At 28.5% G+C, this 13,282-nt stretch overlaps 1 protein-coding gene and 1 long non-coding RNA gene across 2 annotated transcripts; one reads left to right on the top strand and one right to left on the bottom strand.

Annotated features, from left to right (window-relative positions):
* Nucleotides 1–2,357: 2,357 nt before the first annotated feature.
* On the bottom strand, nt 2,358–4,068 carry LOC119688994. Its single transcript, XM_038103711.1, has 4 exons — nt 3,811–4,068; nt 3,634–3,755; nt 3,317–3,501; nt 2,358–3,261 (listed from the first exon to the last, which is right to left on the bottom strand). Exons 1-4 carry the CDS (start codon nt 3,867–3,869, stop codon nt 2,470–2,472), a joined length of 1,158 nt encoding a protein of 385 aa, XP_037959639.1. The 5' UTR covers nt 3,870–4,068; the 3' UTR covers nt 2,358–2,469.
* Nucleotides 4,069–5,300: 1,232 nt separating this feature from the next.
* On the top strand, nt 5,301–9,892 carry LOC119661807. Its single transcript, XR_005250619.1, has 3 exons — nt 5,301–5,561; nt 9,278–9,574; nt 9,633–9,892. It is a non-coding gene; the product is annotated as an uncharacterized LOC119661807 (long non-coding RNA).
* The last annotated feature ends 3,390 nt before the right edge of the window (nt 9,893–13,282 follow it).

Here is a 13,282-nt window from a genome sequence, read left to right as displayed (position 1 = left end):
AACATAACTTACATATATTTATCTGAGCTTATAAGTTATAGATTAAGCAAAGTCCTTGCTTTTTGCATTTCATCCACACTAAATTTTTTTCTACTTTTTTTCTTTTTGGAAAAAGAGCCATTGCCTTAAAAATGTATAAATATTTTCCTTAAAATGATTTCTATCAATCGTTTTGTAGCAAGAAGTATATAAATAAAAATCTAAAATGTCAGGATATGAAATAACATATAAATTAGAACGATTATTCCCTATTAAACATTGTATATTATAAATTGTTGAATTGATATGACTTTTCAAAAGGCATTCGCTTTTAAATATCTAGCTAAAATAAACGTTTATATTCGTTTAATAATTTACTGTCATAATTAAATAATAGTATTATTATAATACTGAGATTCAAGTACAGTATTAAATATCTAATTATTTTACATTATTAGCATTTTTGTAATAATTGGCCAGAATATCAGCGTTTGTTTCTTAAATTATCATTTTTAAACTAAAAACTTAAATATTTCAAACAAATCATAGAAATTTATTTCACATTTCTTGAATTAAGTCAATATACACTAATTATTATTATTATTATTGAAAAGAAGAGATCGTGCAAATCTATTGTGCACCTCAGTCGGTTAAGAGTGATACTCCAAGTCCAATTTCTTTAATGAAAAATAGTATAGAGCCTATCTTTCATAGTCTTGGATCCTAATGAACCATGAAACACCCTTCTAGTTGTTTCTCCCGCTAGTGCATCAGTGCAGGTCTCTCTACAAGCATATGGTATGCAGTTTCTCTCTCTTCTTTACAGTTTCTACAGTCTGAGTTGGATTGAATTCCAAAACTTCGATAGGCGATTATTCAATATACAGTGACCGGTCAATAAACCCGCAATAATTCTTAGATTATTCTTAGGATTGCAATCTTTGAAGCGTTTTAGGTTGTACGTGCCTAAAAGCATTTTAGATTCTGATAGTACTGATAGCCTTTCCCAATAGACGCCAATATATGTATACTTCTCCTAAAGAGCTTTTGGATTGGCATTTAATAATGTTAAACAGATATTTTCAATATAAAAAATGTGAAGTTGATCTTTATTCGTACTTTTTCGGGTTTTACAGCAAATTTTGAGTGACCTTTTATTATCAAAATGTTTTTAAAGTAAAATATGTGATTTCTTCTATATGGTAATATAAAAACACTAAAATGAAAATCAGTTTCAAAATAATGTAAAAAACAGTTGAAAACATATATTATTCAAGAATAATGGCGTATTGTGCCAGTAAATGTCACTTGTGTATGTCTAATGCTTTTCATAAACGAAGTCATAGTTCGTTGCATTTCATGGTATATAGCAGGACTGTCCAAAACACGGCCCGGGAAATATTTTTATTTTGTCACAATTACCCAAATTTTCTTTTGGTGTGCCAAATAAATGAATTTAAATTGATATATTTATAAAACTAAATTTAACATTATAACCGTATTTTTATTTTTGTTAAAAACAATTATGAATTATGGTCTGGACAGCGTTGGTATAGAGAATTAAGTATTAAACGCTTCTTATAATCCAATCGCTAAATGCCCATCAATGAAATCATAAATGCCGATCATAAGTCATAAGAGATCATCATAAGAATTTAACTTAATTATTTTCAAATAAAATAAATGAAACAGAATTTCTAAGGAACAAGGAAACTATCCAGGTTACTAATTAATAGATTAATTATTAATATTAATAGAAACAAGATTATCATTAGGCGCATAATGTGTATAAAACGTCCGTTGCCAATCTAAATATAAAAGTATGAATTTTGCACATATAAAAAGTATACTTATATTTAATGCTTTATACAATATATAATACAGTTAAATATCATTATACTCATGTATAGGAAAATATTGTGAGTAATATTAATTTTAAGTAATAAAGCCAATAATATAACATCAAAAGTCTATAACATTTTATTTTAGTAATTTATAAATATATAAAATTTTTATTATATATAATTAATTCAAGTTTATACAACTTGTATGTATATATAAGTTTTTGTTTTTTAATAAATAATCTATCATTATACAAAATTGTGTATATAATAAAATAATTTGTAAATATGTAAATAAATTCTCATAAAAAATCGTACTCTATATAAGCTTATGGTAAGAAAATATAGAATAAAAACTTTTACATAAAGTTAGTTCAACTACTTTGTAATTATCCTTTTAATTATTAAGTTTTTTTAACGTACTGATCACAAAAAAAACTTATAGGAACTTCGAATTAAAATATTAATTTCTAACTTTTGATTTTAAGTTTTTTATATGTGTAGGTATTTCTTTACAAGTCTATAATTTTAAATGAAACATATTTAAAAAAACAAATAAATTAGTATCATAACAAATTATTCGCAAGAGTTAAAGGAACTGTAACAATTAGTTGAATAGAAGACGATTTTTCAAATATGCATTTATATTTTATGTAAATGAGCAATGAAATCCGCTTAGTTGATTTGATGTTGATAATGTTATGAATATTAGTCGAGTGGGATGTAATTGTTGGCGGTAGCACATGAGAATTTCATCATGAGTCGGATGTTTATCATCTGGATCCAAAATAATCAATCGAAATATTGGTGGACCCGGTCCACTTTTTCGAAATCCTTGATGCAAATATAGATCGAAATTAATGGAAAATGTTCTGCAAGTTTCTGGACTTTTAATATCAGTTTTTAATTGAATTATCTCTAATTCATCGAACAGATTTTGATATTTTTCGTATGTTTCGGCACTTTTTAGTTCATCCAAATGGCCCGATGAGGTTGAGAGAGCTGATAGCTTTGATGGTTGCCAACAGTTCTCAGTATTCGAAATTTTGTTACATTTAAATCTTTTTGCAAAATTTATATGTTTCGTACTACTGCTTTCTGGCAACTCATCATCTTTGAAACAAGATATGCTATTTTTGATTTTGTTTTTATTTTCATTCATCGAGCATTTTATATTATTAAAATTTTTAAAAGTACTTATTTCATCCGGTATAGGTTTACCTTGTACTTCATTTTCAAGTATAGTCCAAATGCAATCGGTATCCGTTATTTCTTTACTATATCTGCAATTCCGATATTTTACCAATATGTAACCCATACGCGTCAACGTACTGTATACCGTATATTCTGCGTACTTAATTGAAGCTTCTTCACCAATTAGCAATAAATATGCCTGTTCTAAGGTAGCTGGCATACCATAATAATTCAAAAGTAAACGATTCTGTATTTAAAAATTGATTATTTTAAACTTATATTTATATTGTTAACAAACTTACATCTTCTAATAAAAATAAGGCTTCAAAATATTCTAAGTATAATTCTTTATTGCTCGTATACCCAAATTTATCCATTTTACCCTGTTTCTTGACAACACGCACAGCTTGCTTTTCATGATCCCAAACTGCCTCTATACGTTTGTTATGAATCGGTGGCTGAGTTGTTAAGGAATTGTACAATTGTTCTAAATAATCATAGTAAAATAGTTTACATTACTTAAAATTATATAAGATTATAATTTATTATCTTAAATAATTGGTTTCGCAACGACAATTGAAGACAATCTTAGTAAGGAAATATGTAGTTTATTAATTACCATAAAAGATTTCTAGCTCCTTCGCTTCTTCAGGATTATCGGTTTTAACATCACGTTTATCACCCAAATTGATATTTTCAATATTTTTTTTAGCGATGCAACGATGAATTATTTCCTCATTACTTCAATAAAATATATTTAATAATTTAATCCAGATAATTCTAAACATATATTTACCTTAATGTGTCAATTTCTGGCACTATTTCAATTTCTTCAGATGTCACCTCAAACTCCATAATTACATTCAAGTTTTTAATTCAAATTCACTATTGAACTGACATCATATATATTAAACTCAAATCAAAAATTTTGTGCCGGCTCGTTCACTATAATTGCAACCAAAAATGTTATTCTCTCATAAACGTCAAAAATGTATGGAAACCTGTTACAACAACAAAACAGTAGCACAAATGTCAAAATTGACATAACAGAAATAGTTGAATTGTTCGAAAATTTCGCAATTATTTTTTGAGTTTGTTATCGTACAATAATTGTATATATCAATATGTATTGTCAGACCGTGTGCGAATTCGAATAAATTGATGAAAAATTTAAGGAAATAGTAAATTATGTCGGTATGGCAGCGAATGTTGGCATTTACCAGAATTTCGAGTAGAGTAAATTAGATAAAAATTAGGTAAATTAGGTGTTACCATTGTGAGCATTTTATAAAATGTTTTATAAATAAATTTGAAAACTTTTAACCAAAAACAATAAATAAGCGCAATAAATAAATAAAAATTTACATAAGTGCAGTGCAAAAAACTCCTAGGAAATTTCAATTTAATAAAAGTAGTATTAAAAATTATTAATTACAAATTATTCACATGTCAATAGATGTAAATTTATTATTATTTCAGATGTTTTAGTAATTAATGAGGTATACTTGCGTGGGTAATTCGACTGTGATAATTGAATCACCACAATTTGTTTTGATTGTATTTATTTTGTCTGATATTAAATCACGAAAATAGCTATAAAAAGTGGAGATATAAAAAGTATATATATATTCATCTTTAATTCAATTTTTATTCCTGTGGTAGATTTTTACGTATTATACTTTTAAACATTTTAAATATTGATTCATATATCATTTTTGTACATTATTTGTTATTGAATTGAGTGGCCATGCTCGTCTAAATACCATTAAGTACCAGGCAATTTAAGACATGAAATTTTATGGTGAAATTTCCATAGTATATAGTAAAATAAAACAAGTTTAAGTAAATGAATTAATTTTAATATTTATTTGAAAGTTTACTCTCACTTTATCTTTACCCAAAATATATAAAATATTCTTTGAATATTAAAAAATATTTAAAGCTATCCGTGTGGTGCACCACACTGTGGTCCAAAATGGGTTAAGGCATATAATATGCTATAAGTTTCTTAAAACATATGTCTGGGTTATGCATATTTACTTTTAATTAGTTTGGTAGTATGTAGTAAACATAATTCTGATACACTATTTAGGTTTTTTTATTAAGTTTCTAAAATGAAAAATGTAGATATCATAAGAGTATGATATTAGCCGCTTCAGATATATTTTGTTACGCTTTTTGTGTTGCGTTCTTAAATCAAAATTTTTGAAAGCAGACTTTTAAGAGCATTATCGTAACGAAGTTCACCATGATTTACAAACTGACAGAGGTAAATAAATTACAGCTGCTGTGTCAACTGCTTCAGCCAGATCAAAGAATATAAGTATTCTTTGAGCCAGATATTGAACGAAAAATTGAAACAATCAAAAATAAGCTATTTTTAAAAAAATGTAGAATAATTGCTTTGATTTAATAAGAATAAATATATCTTTGGATCGTTGCCCGGTTAGTTATTATGGTTTAATACCACATGAGAGCAATTGAAGTTGGAACGAATGTGGTGTATGATGCAATTTTCAGTTTTCTGCGTATGAATAATATCAAAATGTAAGTTTATATTTTAAGTTATATATATACATATATAGAAAATTGATTGCGATGTTACCTTTTTTGATACACTATAACTTTAGATATTAGATACAGAAAGTATCAGTGACAACTGTTCTAAGGTGCGGCGCACACTCTTACATAATTTGCAACATGTCAAATACAGTAAACCCCCCTATAACGCGGTACCCTTATAACGCGTTTTTCTATAACGCGGAACCAAACTACCGCGTTATAAGGGGGATTACTGTATTATAAATTCATTAAATATCTTTATATCGAGAATTAATATTATTTATTACATATCTATATACAGTGGTCAAAAAAAGTATTCGACATTAACTAAATTTTTGTGAAATGTAATAACACAAAAAAACCAAAAATTTTTAAAAAAATAATGCAATTTTCAACATTTATATTCTGTTTCTTTTTTTTTTTATTTTACTCAAAAAATTTAAAGAAAAAATAACAAAAAAATCAATTCTACCCAGAACACCAAAAACAAAACAAAAAAGTATTTGACATTTATGCAACAGACTGCAATTTTGGTAACAATAACTAAAATTTAATATTTCGTTATGCGTCGTTTACATTTTATTACCTCTTTTACCCACTTTGGCATTAATTGGACTAATTTTGCTGTCATAGCTGGTTTCATTTTACTCCATTCGTCCATTAGAGTCTGTTGAATCTGCTGCTTGTTTAAAAAGCTGTGTTTTTTTAATTTAGACTTAAAATGATTCCAAAGTTTTTTATGGGGTTTAAGTCTAGACTTTGCGAAAGGATCTATATCACTTTTGTGGGCAGTTATATATTAACCAAAGCTTAGTGTTTAACGCAGAATGCTTTGTATTGTTATCCTGATAGAACTGAAAATCATTCCCAATGCCCAGTTTTTCCACATTTTACATCTAGTTCTTCTTTAAAGTATCGATATATATCCATTATTCCACTTATTACTTCGATATTTCCCACATCAGATGCTGGCATACCTCCCCAAATCATAACACCGCCACCGCCATGTTTAATAGTAACAACTGTATTGTGTTCCTCCAGCTCCGTATTTTGCTTTCTATAGACCATTATCTTATCATCGCATCAATACAGAATACTATTGGGGTACAGCATGACGGCAGCCTATGTCTATAAGTGGATAACCTCACTTCATCTTAATAGATGGAAAGAGTTGAGCACTTGTAGACAGACCATACTCATGTTACCAAAACCGTGGGCCAGAGAAGCGATAAAGGTGCTTAGCTATTCGCGGAGCACCCTAAGCTGGCTGACCTCTCTAATTACTGGACATGGCAACTTCAAGAATCACATCAAAAAGATAACTCTTGCTGAGGAAGACACTCGCAGGTTATGTCTAGAAGAAAAAGAGACAGCGGTGCATATATTGTGCCAATGTCCAGCACTGACAAGTAGGAGGAAAACTTGTCTTGGGACACCATTGGGTTGGTGACGACTTGGCAGGAAACCTCAAGCTAAATGAGCTACTTGCATTAACAAAAGATGTAGTTATGCGAACGGAAGCCACTCCAGCTTTAACTCAATAACAACATCCGAGAATCAAAGGACGAAAAAGGACTCAAGTCGTTTCGTGGTCTACTTCGACTAATCCTTCACTTTAGTGGGGCCACTTGTTGGACAGTGCGCTGTCCCATCGTCCTACCATATGTATATATCATCGCATCCAAAAAATGTTAAATTTGCTGTCATCATATAGCCTTTTGGTTCTATTGATTTTGTTTACGAATAGTTTCTTACGTGCGATTCTTTCTCTATAACCATAAATTTTAAGCAAATTTCGAATAGTTTGTGGCGTGACCCTGCAATGACTGGGGTGTCCCAGCCTCATCAGAGTCGCCAAAATATTCAAAGCCGTGGGTAATTTATTATTATTTTCTTGATTTATTTGTAAGACACTTTTAGTGTTATAGTAAAGACGAAAGTAAATATTTTCAAGACTTTAATTTATTATTTATTACGAACACGGTATCACAATGAAAACAATGCGTAAAAGTAGTCAAATTAAAACATTTAGTAAACGATTTTAATAATTTATTTAATATTCGATGCATTCGCTAGGGTTTACTTTCTTGTAAACCACATTGATTAACGATGCGTACGGGTCTTGACTTTTTGCCGTTCGCGCGCTTACTATTCACCCTCAACATTTTGCCGTTTCGGGTTTGCCGTTGTTTCCTCGAAGCATGTCGCGATTGCCTGGCTTGCTTGCCCTTGTTTCGTGGAACCGAGCGTCACGATTGCTGCGCTCGCTGTTCAACTCATTGATCTTACTGCCAGGTGTCCGTTGTGTTGGCTGGTGAGTGTTTATATAGGTTGAAATTTAATGTAAATTTCCATCCGTACAACCTCTTTTTCCAAATATTCCTGAACGATATTACAAAAACTTGTGGCATTTGTTTTGGGATTTTTCTGAACTTGGCGTACTAATCACAGCTCATCGACTTTAAAAAGTGTTTTAGGCCGACGGGATCTTTGATTTTTTCGACCGATTTCGTTTCTTTCAATTTTTTATAATATAGTGAATGCTAGTTATTGGTCTATTTACTATTTCACCAATTTTTTTTTTCACTTAAGCCATTTCTATAATGTTTAATTACAAGTACTTCAACTTTATCAGAAACTTCTCTTCCCTTTCGATCCATTTTGGAAATATTAAGACTTCACTGCACAACACACTTTATAATAAGGTGCCAAACGCTGCTTGCTTCATAGAAAACAAACAAAAATGGGATTTCCCCGTCAATAATCAAACCAATAGGGAACACAAAATATTTTGCTTGGACAAAATCATATATAAAAAGCTCTAATATCAGTGCAAATACATACATACATACATATGTGAGACAATTTTTTTGAATGTCATGGGGGCAGGGACTTTGTGAAGGGGGGAAGGGAGTAAACATACAAGGTAAAGGTCTGATTGCATTTAACATGGTAAATGCCAACACAATCCTTGTCATTGTTCTCTTCAATTTGACACACAGTCTCCACGTGGTCCCCTCTGGATAGCTACAATCATCAGTGCGTAGACACTGTTGTTGTGGTTTTTTTTTCTTGAAATTTATGACTGGCTTTGTGTGCTTTGTGTATATTTGATTTTTGCTGAAATTTTATACTGACTTCATACAAAAATATGATGCTTGCCTATTTTATGAATAGAAACCACTGCAGTAGCGCAACAACAGTTGTTGTTAGTGTAAATGCTATTAATATGATTGGTTGTGAAGACAGTGCTATGCCCTACAGTAGCAATGGTTTCATGAAGAATATTAATAAACACTATATTATATAATAAATAATTATGTTTAAGATTTTAAAAACTATTAAATAAAGAGGTTTTTCGAACAGAAGTGAACTACAACAACAAATATATACTTTTTTATATTATTTTAATTAATTGAATTTTTGGCTGATCATACAGCTGTTTCGAGTATGGCCAAATATCCATCATCAGTGGTCTTGGAAATAATTCTTGTATTTAATTATTCATAAATAATTGTTTTTGAGACTGCAAGTACCAGAAATCGAACTCGGGTATTAGTTATAATTATTTAAAAGAAATATATTTATATTGAGGTGAATATTTTTATTTCATTGTCAGTTTTTCTAAGCATTTATAAATATTATTAGACTAATATTTTTTGTATAAATTTAAATTTTTACAAGAAAAGTATTTTTTTTAGATTAAAATAAATGAGAGTAATCATACATAATCGATGTCCAAGTTTGCACTGATTTAACATTCATTGTGTCAAAGACGTCACTTCAAGAGCGCGAGTGCTCTCTAATAAGGGATGAAATTTCAGTGAGGTCTGATCTGGAGTACAATAATAAAACGGATTGTATAGATGGATTTGTCGATTTTGGGAATAATTGTAGAGAAAATATTGTTACCAATAAATGTCTAATTTTTATGTAGAAGACAACTTTTGCTAGTTGAAAGTTTACTCTTAGCTATTATCCAGTTCAGCAACTAGATGGTGAGTATTTTTTATATTCTAGTATGTATATGTAGATTAAAACTTTTTGTTATTCCAGGAACTGCACTGAAGAAAATAGACTATAAAAATTTAGATCGCGCAATTGCGATTTGATTCAGCGTGCACAAAGTGCGCAGTACTGAATTATAAAGATAATGTAGTGTATATTTCGTATAATTACTGTAATTTATTTTAATCTAAAAAAAATAATTTTCTTAGTACAGATTTACGAATTAATTCTGACTTTGCTTTTGCTGTAGTTATTAGAATTTTAGTTAAAGAAGATTCTAAAGATATGCATTTCAGAGCATGTACTAAACTAAAATATGAACATATTTGTCCTAATAATTTTCAAAAAATTTCCGATAGAAAGGCCACACAATTATTAAGTAAATCTGTGGCTTAGGCTTTAAAATAATATGATGGTGTTAAATTATTTGAAATAAATGATAACTTTAATAATACTGTCTGCCCAACAATTGAATTTATCAAAACCATAAATCATATATTTAACGATTTAAATTCAAGATATATCTTGTATAAAAATGTTTATAAACGCTCATTTTTAAAAAAAGATGGAAAGCGTAATCGATATCAAAGATATATCAATTTCATTAAAACTTATTTCTCTGTTTCTCTGTTAAACTCTTTATAATAGTTTTGATGGTTTAATTTATACTCTTAATTTCATACAACAATTGTCCTATAATCATTCGAATGTTTTTAAAAAACATTCAATAATTAGAAAATAGAAATAAGGTCCATGTTAGGTCTCAACGTTCATCCATTTATTAGTGAAATAAAATATATCTTAGCCAGACTGGTATCAATGGAAGTTATCATGCATTCAAACTTTCGTAACAATAGCAACTGCGAGTCAGATGATTCAACGTTTCTAGAAAATTCACCAATAAATTAAAAAAATTGTAAAAATTTTAAATTTAAATTTATATAAAAATATTGGTGTAATGAAAAAAAAAGAAAAAAAATATTTATAAATGCTATGAATTAGAATTAACAATAAAACAAAAATATTCACCCCAATATAAATAAATTCATTTTAAATAATTATAACTAATATATAATTAAATTTAGTTAATAGTTCTATTTCATATAGTTAAGTTATGTTAAGTTTATAATTCTATTTTATATAATTTAAGTAATAAAATTTAGTTAATAATTCTATTTTATTTGATTTAATAAAATAATTATAAAAACTTAAAATATAAAACATTATTAATTATTGTATAATATAGTTTTTATTAACTTCTGTTTCTGATCGTTAGTTGTGTTCAATAGAAAAATTAACAAAATAATATGTAATATGAGAAATAGACATTTATATAGTGAGAATTGTATGACAGTAATTTTCTGTTCTATTCAAATATCAACTGCATGCATACGTATCCAAAATGTTGATTTGCAGAAGCACTTGGTTGTGCGGTCAAATCTGCAGCACACATTTCAACACATTTCTTTAACTTTCGTCTCTCCCCTTTTAGCTGTAGCACCAGTTAGTCATTTAAATCTTAGGTACACAACTCTTTTGAAGTAAAGTTCTTGGTTATTATGTACTTATGTTATTAGTATATAATAAAGTATATATATTTATTTGTATCATAACATTGACTGTTGTATCTCTAGATATCATTCTGTAAATATATATATGTACCTCTTTTAAGTTGATATTATTTTTAGTTATTTATTAAAGTTACAGCGTGCGTCATTATAGTGTTATTATTAATATTGATTATAAGACAACAGTTGCATTATTTTATAAACGATAAAGATGAACCGACAATAACCAACGCAGGTAAAATTCTGATTGTCCGAGCACACCGAATTTGAGTACTTCCAACCATTTCAAGCAATTTCGAAAAGTATGTAATATTGATGTATAACTTAGTGGAAAAGGTTGTTCATAATAGTTGTCTTTACTAAGATCTGTTGTCAAATGATAATCTAGAATGGTATAAGACCTTATACCATTATACATCATTACATTTTGTTTGATTTGTTTGGGTGAAATGGTGCTTAGTGGGGTAAAAGTTTTCGATCCTGTCAATAGTCAGAAACTATTCGGTAAGATAAATTTTGACCATAATTTAGTATATAAAACATATCCTTATCATAAAGTGATTTGCGTTGGGTAAAAAAAATCCGCTTAGGTCGTAAGGATTTGCTCCATTTGAAGCTTTAGTTCCTTGTTACTTATTAAATTCATATTACAGTCATATATACAGTCATATATAGTGCATATTTTGTATTTACGTCTTAATCAAAGCAGTAAAACTTTAGCTTTTAGTTCATTACCCAGATACGTTGCCTTGTGTACTCGCTCTCAAGGGCACATAATTAAATATAAGTTTGAAAGCAAGTAATATATTGTCATATTCTGGAAGGTGATTAAGATGATTCTTTTCATAATATACTATCTAAATCAAGGCTGTCCAAAGTATGACCCGTGACATGTTTTTAATCTACTACAATTACGCAAATGTTCTTTTGCAAATGTTCTTTTGCAAATGTTCTTTAGTTCGAACAAACTTTTGCAGGTGCGATTACCTGCGAATGTTCGTTCATTCGCAAGCGTTCGCTTTGGTGTGGATGCACCAAAGAATTAAAGAATGTGTGCTTTATTTTATTTTAAAAAATATATAAATGTTATTGTATTGTAAAATTATTTCTTTGTCATATTGAATTTGTTACTATATTATAAAAATATATGTTATATCAGCACCCTAAATGTGGCTATAGACTTAGTCAAAAAATTGGTGACAATAAAATAAATATCCTAAAATTATTTTTTTTATCTATATTATTCAAACTAGTCAATAGTCCAATTAGTCCATTAAAAAATATGTACATAAATTAAAATTTGTAAGAAATGAAATTAATTGTCTACTAATTAGATCAGTGAGTGCGCAATTAAATTACTCACTGTCTACTAACTGGTCCACATAGATTAGTTTAAGAGCATTCCAAGGTAATGTAGAGCGAAACAATTAGTTCTCTGTGCGGAAATGCTTCTGTAAAATAGGCTACTTATCTTTATTAAATAAGGATCAGTACAAGTCTAGAACTAAATTACTCACTGTCTATTAACTGGTCTACATAGATTAGTTTAAGAGCATTCTAAGGTAATGTAGAGCGAGACAATTAGATCTCTCTACGGAAATGCTTCTGTAAAATATGCTACTTATCCTTATTAAATAACGATAAGTACAAGTCTAGAAGTTTTGTGTTTTAGTTTTAGACTAGTTCAACTTTCTATAGAGATTTAAGTAAAATATAAAATAAACTGCCAGAATACGTATACGGCAATTTTTTAATTAAGTACATATATTTTTATTGTAATTTAATTTAATATGTTATACTTAATATATTGTATGTAGACATTTGTTTGGATCGACCGTAAGACCGTTTGTAAGATTTCAGCTATTCTGGTACAAAAGTCTTTTAAAAAAATTTTATTATTTGTAATTTATGGTAGAATGCTGTATTGTTCTATATCTATATTCTATCAAAAACAGCTGTTAATCGCTACTGCATCAAGTAAACAATTAAATTTTAATACGAATATAATGGAAAGCCGCAGGATATATATTTTATTATTGCTAATATTTATACATAAATAATTGAAATGATAAATAAAACAATAAATAAATAATAAAAAAAAAATGATAAGATTTTAAATTAAAGCTTAAA

The sequence above is a fragment of the Teleopsis dalmanni genome, chromosome X (genome assembly GCF_002237135.1).
Source record: "Teleopsis dalmanni isolate 2A chromosome X, ASM223713v2, whole genome shotgun sequence".
Taxonomy (NCBI): Eukaryota; Metazoa; Arthropoda; class Insecta; order Diptera; family Diopsidae; genus Teleopsis; species Teleopsis dalmanni.
The sequence above is the reverse complement of the archived record's forward strand: the minus strand, read 5'-3'. Positions and strand labels throughout refer to the sequence as shown.

What these genes read in the sequence shown, in the direction of transcription:
- LOC119688994 (XM_038103711.1), bottom strand. Translation starts at nt 3,869, where the DNA reads ATGGAGTTTGAGGTGACATCTGAAGAAATTGAAATAGTGCCAGAAATT. An exon ending in CCAGAAATTGACACATTAAG is followed by an intron (nt 3,756 to 3,810) that starts GTAAATATATGT and finishes ATTTTATTGAAG; the next exon opens with TAATGAGGAAATAATTCATC. An exon ending in CCTTATTTTTATTAGAAGAT is followed by an intron (nt 3,262 to 3,316) that starts GTAAGTTTGTTA and finishes TTTTAAATACAG; the next exon opens with AATCGTTTACTTTTGAATTA.